Genomic DNA, 23,321 nt, shown 5'->3' with positions numbered 1-23,321 from the left:
TCCCTTCAGGCAGGAATCAGGGATGTAAACAAAGCTTAGACATCAGTCATCAGAGATCCACATCCTGTCTCCACCCAGTGTCCACTGTCCAACTGTCCTTGTACTGAACAGCCTTAAATTGACTTAATCAAAGCATAACAAAGCCAGTGGCAAGGACAAAAAGTATTACAGAGGGTTTTTAAATAGAGGGGAGCTCTGTAACCTTCACCACTGCTCTGTCCCGATAGGATCTGTTTCATATTAAGGAGATTTATACAGCGCAGCAGCGTCTTGTCTAAAGCTGCAGTCGACACAGACGTAATTGGGTTATCCAGTGTTTCCCCAGCTACACGTCCAGGTTTCACTGGGATGATTCTGGGTTGTTGTGTTCACACGTCTGACTAGCTGTAGTGAATCTGGATGTGTAAGATTATTACTGGTTAGTACAGCTGTAGTTCAGTGCCAAATTCCCTCAGGCCACCTGTAACTCATTGCTGATCTGTGATCTTGTTTTAGGCAGTCTCACTGCATGGTGTTGTGTGTGTGCGTGTTGTGTTTACATTCTGCAAAAAGCCTATCAAACGAAAGCTAAAAGAGGCTTTCTGATGCTAAAGCTAAATATGTTTCATATTCACGCCCATGCTTGTCTTTTAACAGGTCTATGTTGTTTCAGGACATCAGCTGATGTTGACGGTTGATGGTTAGCATTCAGCAGTCTCCCTGTGCCAGTCAGTGTACAAAATTAGATATAATATGTGATGACCCTTCAAAGTGAGTAACAGTGAGTGGCTGCTGAGAGAGTTTTGACATGACACATGGTTGCTAATGAACCCATGTGGGCTGCTGTAGAAAATGTGAGTGTGAAGTTTAGCAGGCTGTAGTTTTGTCCGAGCAGGATGTATGATACACACACATCATGGCAGTGCATATGTTGTGAGAAAAGCCAAATAACTACTGTATTTCTAATGAATAAACACTACAGTGACACTACATTTATTATCATAAAGCGTTGCACTTGTGCTACGATCAAAAACCTTAAATATTGCGACACTAAATGCCAGTTTTCAGTCATGACATGTTGCAGACAGTCTGTGGTGTAATGGCTCGATGCTTTGCAGTCTCATCCTGGGCAGGGCTCAAACTGAACTCCCCCGATGGGAGCAGAGTGATGGAGCCAAGGCACTGCGTTGTGTGTTATCTGTGCACATACTGTTGATACTTTCAATTATCAATTAGTTGGAAATTAATCAGCCTCTATTTCAGTGATCAGTTTATCCAACAAAAATACTAGTCATTTGATGTCTGCAGGCTGTTTGTCATGTCTTACACTAAAACCAGGTTTTTTATAGTCTTGAGACTGTGGGCCAGCTTGCACTGACGCAGTAGTTAGAATGCTATTTTTATTTAATTTGTACAGTGAAGAACTTCAAACATCCACCCTTAGAAGAAGTCGCAGAAAAACGATAATAATAATGATAATCATGAAGGTAGATCTGCCTCAGCCACTAAAAGATGACAGTTATTGTTTTCAAAATAACGTGCTTTGGGTTTTCAGGTCATCTCTCTGTCCTCTTCCAATGAGCTCACTGATCACTTTAATATTGTGGCTTTTGGCTATGTGGGTAGGCAACTTCACCAACTACTGGCCTGTAAGCGGCTCATTATGTCTAATTACTGTAAGCCTGTTGCTGAGAACCCAGTGATTTAACTTTTTACTACCCCTATAGTGGGCACTCGGAGCTTGGTGTGTATGTGTTTGTGTGTAGTCTTGTGCATTCATGCTTGTACTGTATGCCTACATCACAGGCTTATGATGTGAAGGAAATGACTGACTGATGTGTAATGATATACGCACAGTGATGTAATGTAGTAGGACCAGCACAGCAAGGCCTGAGAGCACCGAGCTGTTTCCATTACAGATTCATAGGTTGGCTGACAGGAAAATGTTTATCGGGGGAGACAAAGAGCAAGAGAAGGACAGAGACAGAGGAGAGTGGCAGGAGGAGAAACACTGGGGTATCTTGTTGTATTCTTGTAATGTCTGTAAATGATAACAAAAGTTAAATATAAGATAAGACAATAATTGTAGGTTCCTGATTTGATAAATAATGAGTCAGTTTGAACTAGAAATAGACGTTTTTGCTTTAACTTATCATGGCAATAGAATAACAACACCATCTGTGTTTAGCTTGGTTCCCTAGAAATCTCACTTTCACTGTTGTATTTTGTCTGTTACCGGGCATAAAATGTCCTGGGGAAATGAAGGCTGACTGGTGACCCAGTCAGGCTGGCAGCCTGGCGCCTTTTCTATCTGCTGTAACATCTCCATTGTGGACTAGATGAATGAATAATGTCACGCTTTGTCCTGTGTTTGTTCGTAGCTGTTATTCTAAAGAAAACGGATACGATCCAGTCATTCAGTTGTTTAAGTAAAAGATATTTTATTTTTACTTGTTGTGTACATTACAATTGATACAAATGCATCATTTGTATAAAGCTAAAACATGGATCTTCTTGTTTATTTGGGCAAACCCTGTCGAACCCTTTGTCCTCAGGCTGTGAGACTCTTCAGTTCATCTTCAGCACTCTGCTTTTCAAAAATGGATAAGTCAGAATCAGACCTGGTCATAGGCATTAAGAATAGCTTTGATAATTATCCAGATATAGCCAGTTTTCTCTCTGATGCATGTAGGTCATATGGAGGAATCAGTTTCACATTTAAAGTCTTTTGTAACCAGTTAAAATTTCTTTGTAGCATCTTTAGGTAACGTAAATAAATGGACTAATTACTGGACAACTGTTAAATAGTGGCTTTGGTTGTCTGTAAAAGACAATCTGTTGTTGCTCTGATATTAAAAAGAGTCCATTGTTGTTTTTACGCCCACAAGCTGAAGAAGTATCAGAATATTGTGACGTGCATGTCTTTGTTTGCATCTTTACATGAAAGACTGTAACTGGCGGACAATAAAAAAACAAAACAATAACAGCCTACTCAACACTTGTCATACCATACACTGCTCAAGCAAAACTTAATATACTCTCCTCTTTTGGTTTATTTTATATAAAAACAAGCCTCATTTGTTCTGCAAAAAAACCCAGCTTGAAAGCCAACAACAAAAACGAGTGTAGAAACTTCCGTGAAGCCTGTTCAAATCGCAGGACAGTTACCGTAACCAACATGTTCTTAAAATATGCTCAAAATCTAGAATCAAATATAATTTGGCTGTTTGAAATAATTGACAGCAGAGATGGCAAAAAAATGTGGCCATATTAACATGTTTTTCATGTGTCTGAATGTTACCAAAAAGCAATTCTGATCCTATATGATACAGGTGCTCAAAACTGAGAAGATGATGGGTAAGACAGCATTTTTATTTTTAAGAAAGTAGCATTATTACATATAGAGGAATTTTCCCATTAAGACATTTGTGGCAATGAAAAGTTTGTGTTTGTTTACTGTGTATGTTGATCTTTGTGAGGACCAATTTTAGGTGTTGACAAGGAAAACATTTTTAGAAAGTTTGGCTCATAATTTTTCCTTATTCATAAAGTGCTCAAGGGATCCAGACCTAGTTTTAGGGTTAAGGATAAAATTAGATTGCAGTTGGATTTAGACGTAGGGTAGTAAATATATTATGCCTGTTTGATCTTCATGGGTGCAGAAGCACAAACGTGTATTGGTGCGTATCCAGCTCTCGTGGTCCCAGCTCATGCTCTTAGGTAGCAGACTGAAGTCACACCAGGCCGTCGAGCTGTTGGCAGACAGACAGAGTTTAGCTTTTAAAGTCGTACATGGCAGCCATATTCACCCCACAAGCCTGCTCAATGATCGTTGCTAAGGAACTTGCATTTTTTTTGGAAGGTAAAATGAATAGGATTTGGCATCTTGTTATGGTAATACTGATAAGTATTTGTACCCATTGCTGGCTGCTGTTAGAAACATTTCACTGTCCAGTAGCACTGAGATTTCATTTAAACAAGATTCAAGAAAAAATTCCAGTTTTACAGTCAAAACAAAATAAACCGATTAATGGAAATCTCATCTTTTAATCTAATAACCAAGATGGACTCATCTCATCTCAGTAATTATATTTCCCGGAAGAGTGTTGGACAGTTCTCTTTGCAATCACAGGACTTTCATGTGTTGTTTCTACCAAATGTTCGAACAGACTGTGAAAAGGACTTAGTTATCATGCACCCTCAGACTGGAGTATTCTGATCTGATATGATCTGATTCATTTGTATGCTTTAACATCTGTTTTAAAAGACAGAAATGTTGGTACTTATGTGCATGTTGTTCCTTGAGATGTGATATATATTGTAACACAATTTCAATGGGACCTATCCTAGTTAAATTATAGTTAAAAAGAATATTAACAAAATTGGAAACATAACTTGGTTGGAATATGAACCCTGATTGTATTAGTTGAAAAGTAAAAATCAGTAGTTACTGTATTATTTTAGAGCAGACTGTGGTCCTGTCCTTTGTGGTACTTCCTGTCCAGACACTCTGCATCTTGTGTCCTGGTTGTGTCTCTCTGCTTGTGTCCTCTGAGAGTTTCCGGTCTATTTATGCAAGAATCCCTCTCTGCTGTGAAGCCTGTTTTTAGGGTAGCGTCAGCCTTTTGTAAGGGTGCATGTATCTGTATTTCACTCTGTACAGTACGAGTAAACAGTGTGCAGGAGCTTCTTTTTAAGTCTTTGGTAGTTACAGAACTTTGCTCATAGTCACATAGTTTCTTCTGTTGGTGTCCGTCTCCCCCTCTTTTCTTCATAAATAGCCTCCTTAAGCATACCTATATCTCCATCTCCATCTCCATCTCCATCTCCATCTCCGACGGGATTCTAGGTCACAACATTTTGCGATTTACAGTCTGATTTAGTGTGCAGCACCCTAATTTGCTGTTTGGTTCTGCTCTTCATTCACACACTATTAGTTATGTGAGTTAAGTCTGAAGCCACCCATACCTGATATCCTACAGGCTGAAAAAGTTTGAGTAGTTCAGTTTCACCATTGCCATTCAGTCGATGTAACCTTATGAGGAGCTAATAACAGTGTACCCTTGAGTAAGACACCATCAACCTGAATGACGACTAAAACCTTCAGTTTGCTGGTGTAAGGGGAGATCCCAGCAGATTATGATGCACCTTGTGTGCTGTGTCACTTTCTGTTGTGACGTCGAGCAGATGTCAGAGGCTTGTGCGACTAGTCTCCTCTTCCTGTGCTTGCGGTGGTTGCCAAGCAACAGCTGTCCAATCCCCTCTCCTTCCTCCTTGTCTTCCCTCCTCTCTTCATACAGCTCATGTGTGAAGGTCATCCCTCCTTCCTTCCCCTTCTCTTTCTCTCTCAATCTTGATTAGCTTACCTTGAAGCAGAGGACAGGAAACATGTCAAGATTTAACAGGAAGTGATGTTAAGATTCAGCCCACAACAGTAGGTGTTGTTGTAGTGTAGTAAAGAGGGACACAATCTAATGAGCTGAGGTTTGCAGTGTTCTGAATGTGTAATGTGTTGTTTAATCAATAACTCTGCTGTTGTGTAGCTGCAGGATGACTGGGCTTGCTTCATGGGCCAGATGAAAATCTCTGAATACATGTGGATTATATCTCTAATATGAAGCTGTGATGATGTTTGTGACTGAATGAATGACCTGGGTGAAAACCTCTGTACAAAACTTAAAGAAGAAATTCCCAAGTGCAAGATTATTGTTGAGCCACTTGCAGGTTGGTGGTTTCTCACCAAAAATGTAGCCAGAGTTCTTTTTCAAACATGAAGACATGATGGTTGTAAAGATATGCCACATGCCTAGTCATTCTGCAATATAACTCTGCAGTAATTTAGACCAACAGAAGCTGGAAGCTGTTATGGTTGATTTGCTTCACTTGCAGCAGATTGTGTTTGTTTGTGTATGTGAGTGTGTGGGGGAGTGTGGGAGTGCACAGTGAAAACAGCTTCTTACCAATGCAGTAGCTCGCCTAAATCCAGTGGGCTTTTTATTCCATCCTCTTCTCTCCTCTTACTTTTGATAATTAATTGGCCTCATTAACTCATTAAGAATAACAATTGCAGCCTCTGCTGTCCCAATCCCACTTTCACTCACTCTTTCTGTGTTATAACACACTCTGTTAAAGAGATGGATAATTTGAGGTTAATAGACTGTGGGTAGACTTAATACTTAATACTTTTCTTAATATTTTAATGTTCTAAATGCCTACTAAGCTGTGTCTTAAATCCTTTGTCCTCTGTGCATTGGACATTTTTTATATCTTAGCCTCAGTTTGTCAGACTCAGCTCTGCATTGTAAAACTAAACTTTTATCAGCTTTAGCTCTACTTTATTAGCCTCTCTGCAGTGCTTAAAGCTGACATGCTAGCGTTAGCCGTTACATCAAAGCACAGTTAACCATGGCAGTGCAACATGACAGATTCCATGGAAGAGGACCTGCTCCCTCTGTGGATATTATGGCTAGTTTTAAGACAACAACAACAGCACAAATAATCTTATAGTTATGAGGTGATTGTACTCTACTAAAAACATACATTTGTATGCATAAATATAATTTTCCATTTGTTCCAGATTGATCCCCTTAAACCTACACAGTGCACCTTGAAGCATATGAGCTTTCCAACATTTTAAACATTACATGCTAAAGGTTTTCATGCACACATGTGATTATGGTAAGCACAGTAATATGGTAGCGACCAGCATCATTGTGATTTATCCGATATATACCATGAATGTTCGCAAGTATTATGGCATGGTTTTGAGATGTACTTACAGAATTACTGCTATTGCTATCAACAGGGCTAAGTAAACATTATTTTAAGTCACTAATAGCACATAACATCTTTTGCTAAATGAATTGGCAAAGCCTGAATTATACATGCATTTAAGTGCACCTATCTCCTGCTTCACTCACAAAGCTCTGTGTGCATTAAGCTTTGACCTGTAGTTTAGTGCTGGCTCTGCAGTATGTGAGATAGTGTGTGTGTGTAAATGAGGGAGTGTGTGTAGGTGTGTGTGTGTGGGCGGGTGTGGAGGTATGTGTGGTGAGAACATCAATGGAGCAGTGATGATACCAGCACTCTCACTGAGAACAAATGTTAAGCTGAGACGAGATCTGCTGTTATATTTTTATTCTCTTTCAATCAATTCCAGTTTTATTTAGATACTTTGGCAGCACTGCTCATGAAGAATTTGCACCGATACTGCATATAGAGTTGGACTGAACTGAGGAAGACACAAAGGCTGAAAGTCATGTTGTGTTTCTCTGATTTAAAATTGATTTAAGGGCTGTAGTAGCCGTCTGAAGAGCTGTCTGTGTGTTATATGATTTAATTGAATATACTCAAAGTACTTTTTCACAGACAATAAAATTCAAGGTACTTGAGAGGTTGCTGTATTTGTTGAGTCCATAGAGAGTGGTGACTTGTCAGTCTACCCACAGAGAGCTGAAGGCCCACTCTCCCCCTTTTTGTTTTACAATATATTTCCCATTATTGTAAGACATTATATGACGCTATTCTGTTTATATCCACAGTTTAATGCATATCTGCTGCTTTATTTCTGCTGAAAACTGCACCAGGCATAAATTGGATCAAAGACACAACAGTTATTTTATAACATTGACCAACTGCACGAGTGCGTCCTTATAAACAAACAAAAACGATGGTATCCACCCACTTTTCATCTTCTAGTTTTTTGATTCTGACCGTAATATGTTGCACAGTGATACTTTGCAGGAGCGTCCTTCTGCCAGCACTGCAACCCTGTTGTTAAGACTCTTATCCTCCTAAGCAAGGTCCCCTCTGACTGGCTTTCATAAATACTAGAAGGATTTAAACTTAAGTCTCCCTCTTTGATTTGTCAGCAAAAATCTTACTGATTATTCCAGCAAGATCTCAAAGCAATGTCTCTAATTTGGTGTTCAGAAGACTTAAGGTTTTAACAGTGACCCACAACAGTGGGTATTTAAATTCTTGTTTACTATGCTTAAACTTTGTTGGTATGAGTTAACCAACTCACGGTGTCTTTATGTCTTTCTCTACTTACTTTAAGTTCATATCAGGTAGGAAGGTGCAGTGAAATCAACAAATCCCAAAAGAGTGTTTTGTCCTGTACCTCCCAAATCCTGGAGCACTCTGAGCTTTCTGAAGCTCTCAGTACAAAAAGACACTCAGGGGGTTGATAAAACAAAAGTAACATTAAAAAGGTTCAGTCGTTCTCTTCCTCCAGTCAAATAGATGCTTTTAAAGCAGCACAGAGGAGGACAGGAGGGCACTTTTTAGGTAGATGGACAGCGTTAATATCTGCCTCTAGCTGGGCACCTTCTGGAAAATATGTCATCTCTGTCTCTGTGTGCACATGTGTGAGTGCATATCTCTCTAACCCCTACTCTGTTAGCCAGAGCAGGCTGCTTGTATGAGTGGGTGACCAATCACGATTGCCTATTTTGTATCTTGTAATGAAACAGACAGTGTTGAATTAAAAAATTATCATCGGTAGGTGTGGAGGTTGGGTTAATAATCTTTTACAGTGTATACGTGTTTGGTAAAAGAATATACTTTAGGCTACTGTAGGCTGTTGTCCTGGACTACGGTTGCAACTACATTATTATTGCCTTGATCCATTATTCTGAAAAAAAAATTCACAATTGATTGATTAATCATTAAGTCTGTTAAGTGTCCAAAAAATGTTTCTATTGTTGCAGAACAAAACCACAAAGATACTTAATTTACTTTCATAAATGACAAAGAAAAAGCGGCAAATCTTTACATTTAGGAATCTGGAAGCAGCAACTGTTTTATATTTTCGCTTTAAAAGGAAATCATGACACCAGTAACTTAACTCAAAGGCATCAAATACTCACTCACTCTTTTGTGAGAATACTCTGCACCAACAGCACACTCATAAATCAACCAGTTCCAGTAAAAACACACTACAGGCTAGACCTGCTTTTATTTTGTATGTAATATGGATGACTGTGTACCTCTGTGGTCCAGAATATATAGCTTGCATCTGAAAAATGTTCCCTCTTATTCTTGTAAAAGCTTGGGGCTATTACCTGGAACACACTGGGCAATTATTTTTGGTCATACGAGCAGATTTCTCACACATGGAATAAATATTGACACAGTAGCTACAGTGGCCTGAGTGTGACAGACACAATGTCCATCAGAGTGTCGGCAGTGATGCTCAGCAGCAGATGTCTGCTGTAATATACAGACCAGACAGCAGATCTAGGAAGGCCCATCTGTTCTCTGTTGCGTCAGTGTTCTGTCAGGAGTCCTCACTCTGTCCTACAGGACTCTTTCTGATCTTTTTCACCTGTTTCTTCTGCTTGATTTAGTTCTTACTCATTTTATTTGGGTTCATATATTCTCTTAGTATTTAAATCCTGTTCATATCACAGCAGTATATATTTTTCTTGTTATCATAATTACTTGAAATAAGGTGGTATTATTTATTTCATGAGAAGCTGATTTAGAAGAATACTTTGTCCGATTTATCAAGATTTCTGGATCCACACTTAGCACTTTGTTATGAAGTTATGTGGTACCTTAACGTGCGGTAACCGTTCATTTCAATACTTTGACTTTAAACAGGTACTCGAGTCATTTTGTAATACACTTCCATAAAGTTGTGTGATTAACTTTAAACCCCTGGTATGGCTAAAGCTCCGAAAAACCCTTGATGGGTTAATTCCAATAATGCAACTTGATCGTACCTTTTATTAGACCCTCCAGTTTTTACCGCAGATTTTCTGTTAAAGATGTATGTGCCCTTCAAACTGAAACCATGATACCTCTGAAGACAAAATGAGATAGTATACTTCTCCTTTCACAGGATGACTACACTTACCTTCATTTAAGAAGTCAGCTGATTGCCACCTAAACTTTTAGAGAAAACACGGTATACAAAATACATAGCAGGTTTGTGTTGGACATGGATTTTCCTTCACATTGTTTTCGGATCAGTTTGCTGTGGAAACTCAGCAGATATTGTCAGTATAAGCAACAGAATATCATGATCCTCTTTGAAATGCAGACTGAGTATGTGTGAGTGTGGAGTAGCAGCTCTGAGCCCGTGGGTGAAGCTGCTCCAAGCCCACGCAGCTCTCCCACTTACCGCAGAGGACAGCATGCATCAGCAGCCAGGGAAACGCTTCACCACAATGAAAGCTGACGTAACGCTGGAAATTACAGGACAGTGAGTGGAGAAGTGAAGCCTGCTGTACAGCTTTTAATTCCTCTCAATCTTCTATGTGTATCATTAAAGTACCTACACACATTAACAGCTGAGAGATGCCCCATTATAATCCCAGTCCTCTTGAGTTTGTTTTAATGGAACAGCTGGGAGTTAACTATAGTTTGACAGAAGATTTTTGTAGTTTTACAGGAACAGGAAGACATTCTGTTGTCTTGCCTTCCTGATTAGCTTAGTGCTTGTCAAATTACAACTAAGACTTAAGTTAATTGTTGGGTTTACTCATATGTGCCTTGCTCTCAAAACGGCACAAATCAAATTTGGAGTTTTGCCCACATCCTTTTATGGCAGCAAAACTAAACTCCTGTTTCCATTTTTTTATGGGAGCCTGATTAATGCTGTCCGTGAACAACTCTCATCAGAGAATGAAGTGCGATGACTCACTCCTTAGCTGCTTCTATCACCAGCTCCAGAAAAAATTATGCTTTTCATTCTCTTCTACCAAGAGTTGCTCGATTTTCTTGCCCAACATCCACATATTAGATACACCAGTGTTTTTAAGGTGTTGCTTTAAATGCCGCATTTGTGTAAGAAACACGGCTGAAACATGAAACGTATTTAGAGATTTGAACAAATAGTCTAAGGGTTGTTTTTGCTTTGTGTGTGTGCCAGTGTAAAATGAATTCATTTTCTTAATTTTCAGCTTTTTTAGTTGCAGTTTAATGTTACAGTAGTGTCATGTGTTTAAAGTTACACAGTTATGCAGTTTGACAAATAGGTAAACAAGCCACCAAGTCTTTCTTCATGTGGTTGTTTTTATCAAACATGTTTCCTTCTCTTTCTGTAATTCTCTTTCTGTAATTCTCTTTCTGTCACACACACACACACACACACACACACACACACACACAAAAACAAACACACAGGCTGCAAAAGATGAATTTCAATTGAATGGGGGAAGGATTTCACTGTGGGGGAGGCTAAACTGGAAATAAGGGAGCAGGTGTACATATAGAATATGGTGGTGGTGCTGTGTGTGTGTGTGTGTGTGTGTGTGTGTGTGTGTGTGTGTGTGTGTGTGTGTGTGTGAAAGGGGGGTTCAGAAAAGGATGAGGTACAAAGGGGGGGCAGAATTATGAAAAAGAGAGTCCAGAGAGAGGGAAGGGGGGAGGGGAGTGTGAGGTAATTTATGAGGCATTCAAATACGCCGAGGTTTAATCTCTTCACACAAGCGCACACACACACAAACAGACAAATGCACACCTACTTACCCAGTTCCACAGTGTGTGCACATAATAATGGTAACATAGTGAATATTTGTGGATATGATGAAAGAGAGAAAAAAGACTGAGACTCCTTTATATTTTGACCTCCATTGGTCATGAATATATTTAGATGTGGTCTATAAAATGTTTATAACATATATAATAAGCAAATAAAGGAAAATAGCTGTTGCACATTCCCAGAGAAGGGTTTCTGATTGTTGATCAAACAATGGGACCAAATTGTGAACAGTCAGTGATCATTGACGGTTTATCAAGGGAACAAATCATCATTACATTTATTGATAATGAAACTGATAATTAGTTGCAATAGTTGCAACAGTTGCAACTATAGAAATTTCATTTCTGTATTTGTAACAGATGATGTCATTTTCCCTCTCTGTCCGTAACTCAAGCATGTTACACCTTCTAAATTTGAGGTTAATTATTTTATTGTTTGATTTTATAATTCACATTTCTTGAAGCGTTACTGCTGATTGGAATAGAAACAGTTAATTTTCACTTCATTCTTGTGGACCCCAACGCTTAAAAAAAAAACACATCTTCATTCTTTTGGCCTAAATCTCATGAGCTCATGTTATCAGAACAAATGATCTATTTAGATATTGGAGTATTTTTTGGCATAAATTTGCATAGTAATAAGGAAAAAAGTGGTTTACTTGAAAATGATAGATGCTTAAAGATTGTGAATGTATGTTTATACCTCCCAGGTGCTTTGTAGAAACATGTATTCACTGATTAAGGTGGTAGTTATCTTACTAAATGACCTTTTTATCATAACAGATTGTGTTAGATATAGCATGGTGATTACGGCGTGACATTTGGGAGCTTAAATGTGTTTAGTTTTCAGTATTTACCTGAAGTGTTACATTTGTTGCTTAACGTCCACTAATTATCTACATTCTGTACATAATAATCATCCGTAATAATCCTTTCATTTTTTTGTGTGTGTTATTTAAGTCTTTATTTTTTTCCAAACAAAATCCAAATAGCACAGAGTAAACACAGAGACATAGGATCATAGCTGCTGTGCCCATAACATCAATAATTTAAGAATCCACTAGTCCCAAATCATTAATTTACCCATCTAGAGATCAAACTTGGAAACTAATAAAAAGTCAAGATAAATAGATAAAAGGGTTAGAGTCCCTCCTTCCAGTGATCCCTTCATATTAAAAAATGAAAAGGTTTACCTTTGTCTCACCTTTCCATCTGTGTTTCTTCCCATCCAGGAGGGGCAACAGCTGATCCAGGAGAAGCCAGAGCTCAGCCCAGTGGTCCGGAAGAAGTTAGAGGAGATCAGGGAGTGCTGGCAGGATCTGGAGAGCACCACCCAGGCCAAAGCCCGCCAGCTCTTTGAGGCCAACAAGGCAGACCTGCTGGTACAGAGCTACGAAAGTCTGGACCAGAGACTAGGCCAGCTGGAGGGTCAACTGGCCTACGTTGACCAGGGACAGGACCTCACAACCGTCAACAAGCAGCTGAAAAAACTGCAGGTACGTAATATTTAGAAACAATAAGTGTTCCTCACTCAAGTCCCTCAGCCATTTGACCCAGCAGAAGGCCTTTCTAACCTCCTGCTTACTCGTCCTCAGTCTTTGAGTTGTCATCTCTTCAAAGGCTGCAGAGTGTTGATGCCCAGAAGCTTAAAGCTGCTCAGTATCTGATGAGAAAATAAAAGGATATGACTGAAAAGTTCTATATTTGTAAAACAGTCCCATAAGGTAGTCAGCTCTAGGCTAAAGATGTCATTACTTTTTTCCAAAATAAACATTTTTATTTAAATAAACAAGAAGGAAATTTAAGAAATTTAAGTAAAACCAAATTAAGTTCCATTATAAATGTTCTCTGTTTCGCCTATTGGTTGTTCTTTAATTGATCTTTAAAACATGTGACCAGAGATCTCTTTTAATTTAATAATTACTGAAGAGTTATTCTTATTGACTTTGTTGTCTTTTCTAAGTTTAGCCATGGACAGATATTCAGATATTTGTGCAATGACAGGTTCAACAGCATAATATAAATTTATTTTAATTAAACATTTTCTGGGATACAGGTTGAATTCTAATGTTTTACAGCCAGATTGACCTAAATTGTGAATATCATTCATGAGGTCTGCTTCTTTATTCTACATGTTAAACTATCTCAGAATGAGTCACTGTTTTCGTCGCCACGCAGCGATGATGGCCGCAGCTCATCTCATTAAAATTTAATCAAACACGCTGTTTGAAAATGACTAACAACAACAACATTTCTCACTGTGACTGTAATACTTTCCTTTCAGCTTTTCATCTCATTTCCGCAAAGTCCTCCACTTTCATGAAAACATTAATTTTTTATTCGTTTTTTATGTTTTTTTTGAAACACTATAAACCATTTGCATTCATGCCAACCCAGCAAGTTTCCGTGAAGAGTTTCATCCCAAGATCATTTTATAAATACTGGGAAATATTGATTGGTGTATTTTTGAATCCAGGTGCCAGCATCGTGTTGGATTTAATTGTTGTTCGCCAACTCTATCAACAGATTTTTATGCTATTACTGAATACTGAGGAAGTAGTTAATGTTTTGCTTTATTGGTACTGATTGTGAACAGTGAGGGATTACGTCTTTGTAGTGGTTCATCAACACTGTTTAAAAACAGGAAACGATCTCTGACTTTCATTTGCTTTTCCTCTGAATTTACAGTTTAGTGTTACTGCAACAACTTACCTTCCAGTAGAGGCTGAATCTATACAGCCACTGATCTTGCCACATAAAAGTACAATATGGTGACTAAACAATACCCCTAAACTGACCAAAAATTCAATATTTCATCGTTAAGCATCCATCAGGTTTAACTAATTGTCGTAAACATGTTATACAAAGGTCAATTCTTTGTGTACCTGATATGTTGGGATGTAACTCTTGGACTTGGAGGAGTCAGATTCTTTACACAGCGAACAGCAGCCTGATTGACGCACAGACTCATCCTTTCATTACTTCATCATTTCACCAGACATGTCTCACTCTCCTCTCCCACAGCATGCCGCTTACAGCTTCCTTTAACAGGCTGCCATTAGCTCTGCTTTTCCACATCATCCTAAAACTCCACTACCCAGCATCCATCCTGGCAAGGGGTACAGTAAACTTCACTACACTTCATGTCTATCCATTATTCTTTCGCTGTTCTGGGTTGTTTTCAGTCTCATCTCTGCTTTCATGTCCATCTTTTATTAAATTACATTTCAGTGAAGTGAATACAGGAGGTATTTCAGCGTATGTTACAACATTTAAAAAACTGTGACACAACTTTTTGCAATGCTTTTCCTTTATGCTTTAAACTTTTTACATAACTTACTTTTTTATACTGAACCTATACCGTATAATAGAATGCCTATGGAAATTAAGCAGATTGAAATAACTTAGCATTAAAACAACGACAAACTTTGCATTTTAACATTTCTATCTCATTCTTCACATCCTACTCATCCCATCTTTAACCTTTGTCCCATGACAACATGTTTCTTGTATCTACATCCACCCAATTATTCTCTCCTCTTCTAACCTACCTTTATCCCTCTTCTGATCAACACATCCTCTTTCCCTTCATCTGTTTTGATAACTCTCCCCTGTCTTGCCCTTCCACCTCCTTCTCCCTCGTAGACCATGGAGATTCAGATGGAGGAGTGGTATAAGGAGGTGGGGCAGCTCCAGGGGCAGGTGGCCACCATCCCGCAGCAGACGCAGATCAAGGAGACGGTTTCCGGTCGTCAGGCTGCTGTGGAGGCCAGGATGGTGCGTCTGATTGAGCCGCTGAAGGAGAGACGACGCATCCTGCTGGCGTCCAAAGAAGTTCACCAAGTTGGACGAGACCTAGAGGATGAGATTGTGAGTATGAAAAACATCTTCATTTCAATTTGATGTAGAGAAAAGATAAAATTTGTATTCTGGCTAAATGTTTCTTGTGCGACTTGACAGGTTTTTTTTTTAATCTCTACAATTTAAGATGCACACTCACATACGGAAACATTAGATACAGTAAGCACACACACGAACTCACCTTCACTGCTTTGTGTTATGTTGTTACTGTTGTAGTTGTGGATCCAGGAGCGCCTCCCGATGGCCATGTCTCAAGAGCATGGTTCCACTCTGCAGGCAGTCCAGCAGCTCATGAAAAAGAACCAGGTGAGACCATCAGAACAACCAGTGATTCAAACTGAAGCTTTCCCTTCATACACAACAGTTTGACTCCCGCTGTTGATACACCTTTACCACAAAGCAAAGTCAAAAGCACACGAAAAAAAGATGATATGAAATAGATAAATATGATGTGGAGACCCCAAGTCCTAATTTATGCCTCTGTCTCTACTGCAGACACTTCAGAGGGAGCTGCAGGGCCACAGGAGCAGGATCGACGACGTCCTGGAAAGGGCGGGGATTATCGCATCCATACGCAGCCCTGAGGCCAACTGCGTCAGGGCGGGTCACGACCAGCTGGCCCAGCTGTGGGGTCTGCTCTGGGCTGAGACTGAGAGGAGGCAGCTCATCCTGGATGCTATGTACCAGGCCCAGCAGTACTACTTTGACACGGCCGAGGTGGAGGCCTGGCTGAGCGAGCAGGAGCTGCACATGATGAACGAGGAGAAGGGGAAGGTTTGTGTGCAGTTGTTCAGCATTTCTATAAGAAACAACTAAAGAATTGCTAATTATTTGTTTAAAAAAAAACTGCATTTAGTCTGTTATCATCTGTGAATAATTTCCTCTGTCCCATATATTCATCTAATTTTGTTGGATACTAATCCTCTTTAGTTACTGTAGATTTACAAGTAGAGGCAGGATTGAGCATTTGTGCTGTGTGTGAATTATTTTTAAACTGAAAATCTTCTTTGCGTGTGTCGTTTCCTCCTCCCACCAGGACGAGCCGAGCACACTGCAGCTGCTGAAGAAACACTTGGTCCTGGAACAGACCATTGAGGACTACGCTGAGACCATCGGCCTGCTGTCACAGCAGTGTCGACAGCTGCTGGAGATGGGACATCCGGACTGGTAAGCATGTAAACATACACTCACAGAACCTGAAACAGAAACAGAAATCATCTGTCACCAAAAAGAGACAGAGAGAGATGAAATGAGAGGACAATGGTCAGTCTGGTTCAAGCTGACAGGAAAGCAGGATACTAAGAGTGCTATACAGAAGAGCATCTCTGAATGCACTCAACCATCAAAACTTGAAGAGGATGGACTACGGAGGCTCACCAGTCGTGGACTGCAGAATATTGGAAAAAAGTCATCTGGTAGGGATGGTAGGGCCAGGGTAGAGATTCCTCTCCAGTATAAACAAGGTGTATAAAGTGGTTTCTGGGTGTATGTTGTGATTTCAGAAGCATCATCGCTTATATCCTTTTAACTCATCATATCTATATGCCCATTGCACACTATCTCTTCCCTTTATTCAGCGAGCAGATCAGCAAGCGTCAGTCGCAGATCGACCGTCTATACGTGTCTCTGAAGGACCTGGTGGAGGAGAGGAAGAGCCGTCTGGAGCAGCAGTACTGGCTTTACCAGCTCAACAGGGAGGTTGATGAGCTGGAGCAGTGGATCGCTCAGAAGGAGGTGGTCGCCAGCTCGCCTGAACTGGGTCAAGACTATGAGCATGTCACTGTAAGTGTGTCGGCAGATGGAGTATGCAGATGAATAATAGATTTGAGAAAAGTTTTTTTAAAGTCACATGTTGACAACATCTTAAGTAACAAATCAAGTTACAACAGTAACAGCAGCTAGTAAGTCTTGCTCTATGCACTCTGTGAATGAGTAACTTATGGAGAATGATGGATGTTTATTAACTTGCAATATAAATCAAGAAACATGTAAATCATTTCTGTTGCTATTTATTTCCTCCACTCTGCAACGCCTTAAGGTTCTTCAGGAGAAGTTTACGGAGTTTGCGTCAGAGACGGGAAGTATTGGACAGGAGCGGGTGACGGCCGTCAACCAAATGGTGGATGAGCTCATTGACTACGGCCACGCAGAGGCCGCCACCATTGCTGAATGGAAAGATGGGGTGAACGAGGCCTGGGCCGACTTGTTGGAGCTCATGGAGACCCGGGCACAGATGCTTGCTGCTTCACACCAGCTTCACAAGTTCTTCTCTGACTGCAGAGAGGTAAGAACACCTGCTGAACATAGCTGAGGCACAACGCATATATAGTGCTTTATAGTATATTGTTTAATATTAAATGGTGCAATTATACCACTTAACTATAGTTTAGGAACCAGACTGATCTTCTGAGAAGACCTGGTATCGATTTTTCTAAAGTGAGGAGAGGTTTGATTTAGACTGATTCCATCCACATTGATTGCCTTCCTGAATATAAAGTGTCTGGTGCAAGACGACACTGTTTACCACACGCCCTTCATGTGATGAGAACAGCCCAAAAACATGAAAAAAGGCGAGAAAATGTGAACGAGCTAATGATTATGCACAAACATCATACAAAGGAAGGAAATATTCAGTGTTTCTGCCCTGCAGAATGTATTTTTTATGTAAGCATTATTTATTTTTGTCAATATTTAAAGAAACAACTTGAACATTTCTCAAGAAATGTTGCATGTGCCTGATGATGTAAGTAAATGTAAGTAGAGATAGCTGTGTCTCTGAGAGAGAGGGATGAAATTAACGATAAAAAAAAATCCCTCAATTAGTCGCCAACAAAGGATATTAGACTGGCACTTAGTAGTACTAAATAGTACTCATTTACTACAATATACTTACGTAGTAAAAGCAAAGGCGGGGAACATTAATATTTCATGTATGAGCAGATAATAATTAAGTATGCTATAAATTGTTCGAAAGTGGTAAAGAAATAAGCTAGAAAATGTGCGGCGTGAGAGTGTGTGGTTGTGTGTGTCTGCCTGTCAGTGATTATGAGTGTTAGCTCACTTAATTTGATAGGAATAAACTTCCTGCTTGTATTGAAATCATAACTCTTACTGGCAAAATTTGACATCCTGAGTGACAGGAGAAGTTGCTGAACACACTGATGTAGAATGACAGCAAGTTAGAAACCTGGTGCTGTCTACATTCCTCCAGACATTTAATAAATAATTCAGTTCACACCCATAAAATCTGAAACGGACTGAAAATGTACTGAAACATGTGTCGGAAAATCTGCAGGACTAGTTATCATACAGAAGAATCCGTACTTTTAATAATATATACCGTGTGATGTACGGTACATCAGGAACACTAAATTATTGTAGCTACAACATTTCTATTTTTATGGTTTTGACAAGATGTGATAAACCCAAGATTTGTGTATTCCTTAACCTACAGAAGAGAGTTTACTTGTTATGTTTCACAGTTTTGTTACTTCTTTACCTGCACAAATCCACACATGAAACACAGGAAATACAGACATTTCATACTGGGTTCACACATGAAATATTCTGCACTGCTTTATGTCCCTTTTTTCAAGGTTTTGGCCCAGATTGAGGATAAACATCGAAGGCTGCCGGAAGTTCGGGCTCGGCAGGGCAGCACTGCCAACACCAGCACCCTGCAGAGACTCCTGCACAGCTTTGAACAGGACATACAGCTGCTGGTCACGCAAGTAAGGCAACACGAACATGAACAGACAGCATATAAAATTACCTGCTTCAGAATTCACTGACCTCAATTTTCGTGCAGTGCAGAATCACAACAACTAACCTCAATGATATTAACTCTTCAAAGGCAACCTACAAATAAAAATGTCATCATACCAGAGAAATAGTTTGTTTTGCCTTTATTGATGTCCTCATTGACGACCGCCATGATAACTGATGTAGACTCGTGTAGGACCAATATTTGTGTGAATGTGAACACCTCTTGGATTCTATTAATTCTTCTCACCTTTGAAAATGTTTGTAAAAACAAATCTTTCAGGGTTTGTTTGTTTGCCAGTGCAACATACACCAGTGATAGGTCATATATCCAATATCCATTGTCTGAAGCTGCTGACACAGCTGGAGCATGCAGCCTGGCAACAGTGTTTACAGAACGATATCTCATCAGTGTGGATGCTCACACTGCTGTCAAAATATTTATTGTGTTATTTATCATTCTTGCTGTGGACAGACCTTGAATTTGTATATTTATTTAATTTGAATTTAATATATATTGATGGTAAAAAACATTGAAAAAATTATTTGTGCGTCTGAGTCATGGCAAAATGACCTTCTTGCTCTGCATTTAATGTAGCTTTATCTAGTCTCTGTCATGCACCTAGGGAGCAGAAACATAGTACATATTTTACTGAAGATGATGCAAAATCACAGCTGCTCTTTGTCAACTCCAGCGACAGAGCCCGTACCATTTGGCCCTGACCAAACCCAGCTGTCAGAGCAGCTGTGTTTTGTGCGTCATCTGGAAAACAAACTCTTTCTCTTTCCATTTTTTAACTTCTGTTTCTTCCTTGTTCAGCTTTTGGTTTCCTAAAATCTGCTCCCCCCACTCTTCCAGGTGCGTCAGCTGCAGGAGAGCGCGGCCCAGCTGAGGACAGTGTACGCTGGTGAGAAGGCCGAAGCCATCGCGTGCCGCGAGCATGAAGTGATGCAGTGCTGGAAAGAGCTACTGACATCCTGCGAGGAGTGTCGATTACAGATTACCACAGAGACAGACAAGCTAAGGTTCTTCAGCATGGTCCGAGATCAGATCATATGGATGGACTCTATCATCTGTCAGATAGGGACTGGAGAGAAGCCCAGGTATATACACTCCAGGAGCAAAAAAGAAAGTATCTGATTATAGGTCTCTCTGAGTAACATACCAGTCCAAATTTTGTAACATACTGTATGAGTATGGCAGCATAGTTGATATAAGGATGGACTAATTTATTTCTTCAAAAATGCAGTAAGGAAGTACCATTTAAGTTGGTGTGGTTTAATGTTGTAGCCATTCGTGTTAAAAACATCTGTGGTTCCTGCAGGGACGTGTCTTCAGTTGAGGTGCTGATGAATTATCACCAGAGTCTGAAGAGTGAAGTGGAAGCTCGAAGCCGGAGCACCCTGGAGTGTATCGAGATGGGCAAAACACTGCTGGCTGCTAGAAACCCAGCAGCTGAAGAGGTGAGATGAGAGATATTATAATTATTAGAAACATTGTTTTATTGTTTGCACTACATGTCCTTTACAGAATTCCTCACATTCACTCAGGATGGCGCGGGTGAGACCAGATGCTTATAGGCTAATCTTTGGAGCGCCAAAAGTGCTTTTCACTGCACATTATATTCCGCTCTGTTTGTCATGAATAAAGATCCTTGAACCTTGAACCTTATTCACTTGCATCATATATTTCCCATCCTTATTAAAAACCTGCTAATCAGGATGACGTAAGACCTGTTATGAATGCTTAAATTTCACAAAAATATGTATTATATAGTCATGGAAATGATTTGACTCAGCTTTGGAATGACTTGCCGGAGTAAAATAGAATAATAAAAGTACTGAACTAAGACTAGAAAATAGGTCCCAGCTAAATATATAAAAGTACTGTGCCTGGTAATATTCTGTACATTTTAAGTGCAAGTTATTTTAGCACTAATATTGATTCTGACCCCTGTGATTCTGTATTTCTGATCTTGCTGATTTTGATTCTCAGATCAAGGAGAAGCTGGACAAGGTGGTTGCTAAGCAATATGAGCTGTCTGAGAAGTGGGACAAGCACTGGGAATTCCTACAGCAATGTGAGTACACACACATGCACAGACCAAAAAGGATAAATACATACAATATTCAAGAAAACATTTTCTTGTGTGCTTCTGAACATTTGCTCCTGTTTCTCCTCTCTTCTGCTCAGTGTTGGAGGTTCACCAGTTTGCCCAGGAGGCGGTGGTGGCGGAGGCGTGGCTGACTGCTCAGGAGCCGTTTATCAGCAGCAAGGAGCTGGGCGGGAGCGTGGACGAGGTGGAGCAGCTGATTCGTCGACATGAAGCATTCCGCAAAGCTGCTGCCACTTGGGAGGAACGATTCAGCTCGCTGCGACGACTCACCACGGTAATATCATCATCATCATTATTGTGTAAATACAGTCATAGCCTGGCCAGAATTGGAGAAAATTTTAACGCTGAAAAGGCGAAGTCGTAAATTTCTGAAATACTATGATCACTGGTTTAAAGCTGAGTATTTCCAGTAATGAAAAATACGTTTCCATAAAGTATTCAATATTTTTTAATGATGTGAAATACCATTGTCAAAGTGACTTATTTGTTTCAAAGTTGGATTTTAAAGTTTTGTTTTTTCCTTCTGCAGGTAGAAAAGTTGAGAGCAGAACAAAGTAAACTACCCCCGACCCCTCTGCTGGGTCGCAAAGTCTTCCTGGACCCCCAAGATGCCTCACCCAGTCAAGTCGTCCTGCCCCGACTCCCAATCTCCCCCGTAACAAGACAGACCATTTACGAACAGAACGAAGCCAGCTCTCCTCCCTCGCCCTCACCTGCCACGCCTACACCCTCTCCTTCGTCTGTGGCTCGCCGGCTGGGCTCGACAGTCGCTAACTACACTCCTGTGATGAATGGCTCCAGCTACCGACACACCCTGGAGGCGCGTCATGGTGGTGTAGTGGGCGTGGCTGCAGGACTAGGGCGTGCCCTCACCTTCCTCGATTGCCTCAGTTGCCACAGCGGCCATGTTGGTCTCAGCAAACCAGGCACGAGAGAGCACCAGTGTAATGAAAGATCAAGCAGTAAAGACAATGAGTCATCTCCAACCAGTACAAGCAGCAAAGGCACTGGAGGCTAAATCGTCCCCGTATCTAAGGCAACCCAAAATCAAACACTTGGATGATGCAGTGACACCACTGCTTGTGGCCAGCCGGCTTGAGAAAGCGAGGGAAAGGGGGAGGGAGAGAGAGATTATGATGGGAGAGATAGGGACAGAGAAAGCGGAGGTGGCTGTGATGGCCGAGGTGGTGCTTCAGGAGCCGAGGGAGCGTCTGCACAGCGAGCCCACCAGAGGGCCACGGGGGTCCAGGACTGACCCATTAGGCCACGCGGAGCCGCAAGTCCAGACCCACACTCACCACAGGATAGAAAGGCAGCTGTCCAGTGAGCAGTTGATCCAGGCACGCAGAGACGAGCTGCCACAAGAGGTGTGGAGGGAACACGCCGAGAGACGGGACAGACGGACGCTGGAGAGGCAAACATCCAGTGAGCAGGAGGGCCATGGTAGCCATGAGGGCCGGCGGAGAGAGAGGGACCGACACCGGCTGGAGAGACAGGAGTCCAGTGAGCATGACACTGGGAAAGAGCACTCAGACAGACGCTCAGCAGGAGGGTGAGACTTTAAGTGTACTTACTTGCTTTTCAGGTTCTGTTGTCTGTCTAATCACAATCACTTCATCAGCTATCTGTCTAGCAGATGTATTGGTCATCTCTCTTTAATATCCAGACAGCAGCAAGATATACAGCAAATAAATAGATGTTTAGTTAAAGAGATATTTTTTGATACTTTGAGATTTTTTTTGAGATTTTATTAATGTATATTTCTGCATAGCACTATAAATCATGAATGTTGGGCGTTGATTGATATTTTAATCTAAAACTTTTGATGTGAACTCTTACGTGATTCTCTAAATTGCATTTTTTGTACAGAGAGAAGAGATCCACCCTTGCAGAAATTGTAGAGCAGCTGCAAGAAAGAGAAGCAGCACAGGTCTGAACATTTGTTGATTTTGCATTCCATCCAAATACGGTGTTTGCTAATAGTCACAGTATTTATTTGTATTGTATATTTAATTAAAAAAAAAACAAATATATATAAATATACAACAATTTATTTCTGTTAAAATAATCCTTCTTGGTGAAGATTTCTCTAGTTTGCAAATGTAAACATAT

At 40.4% G+C, this 23,321-nt stretch overlaps 1 protein-coding gene across 1 annotated transcript in view; it reads left to right on the top strand.

Moving 5' to 3' along the window:
* Window positions 1-23,321, top strand: part of sptbn4b (spectrin, beta, non-erythrocytic 4b) — a 79,556-nt gene that overhangs the window by 44,110 nt on the left and 12,125 nt on the right. The window contains 15 exon segments of the mRNA XM_030439898.1: window positions 12,702-12,965; window positions 15,115-15,339; window positions 15,547-15,636; window positions 15,826-16,104; window positions 16,367-16,497; window positions 16,908-17,112; window positions 17,369-17,614; window positions 18,927-19,061; window positions 19,952-20,196; window positions 20,418-20,556; window positions 21,089-21,173; window positions 21,287-21,483; window positions 21,739-22,074; window positions 22,076-22,761; window positions 23,079-23,139. Of these exon segments, the coding sequence (XP_030295758.1) occupies window positions 12,702-12,965; window positions 15,115-15,339; window positions 15,547-15,636; window positions 15,826-16,104; window positions 16,367-16,497; window positions 16,908-17,112; window positions 17,369-17,614; window positions 18,927-19,061; window positions 19,952-20,196; window positions 20,418-20,556; window positions 21,089-21,173; window positions 21,287-21,483; window positions 21,739-22,074; window positions 22,076-22,761; window positions 23,079-23,139 (3,324 nt within the window).

This window comes from Sparus aurata, chromosome 2, assembly GCF_900880675.1.
Source record: "Sparus aurata chromosome 2, fSpaAur1.1, whole genome shotgun sequence".
In the NCBI taxonomy this organism is placed as follows: domain Eukaryota; kingdom Metazoa; phylum Chordata; class Actinopteri; order Spariformes; family Sparidae; genus Sparus; species Sparus aurata.
The sequence above is the reverse complement of the archived record's forward strand: the minus strand, read 5'-3'. Positions and strand labels throughout refer to the sequence as shown.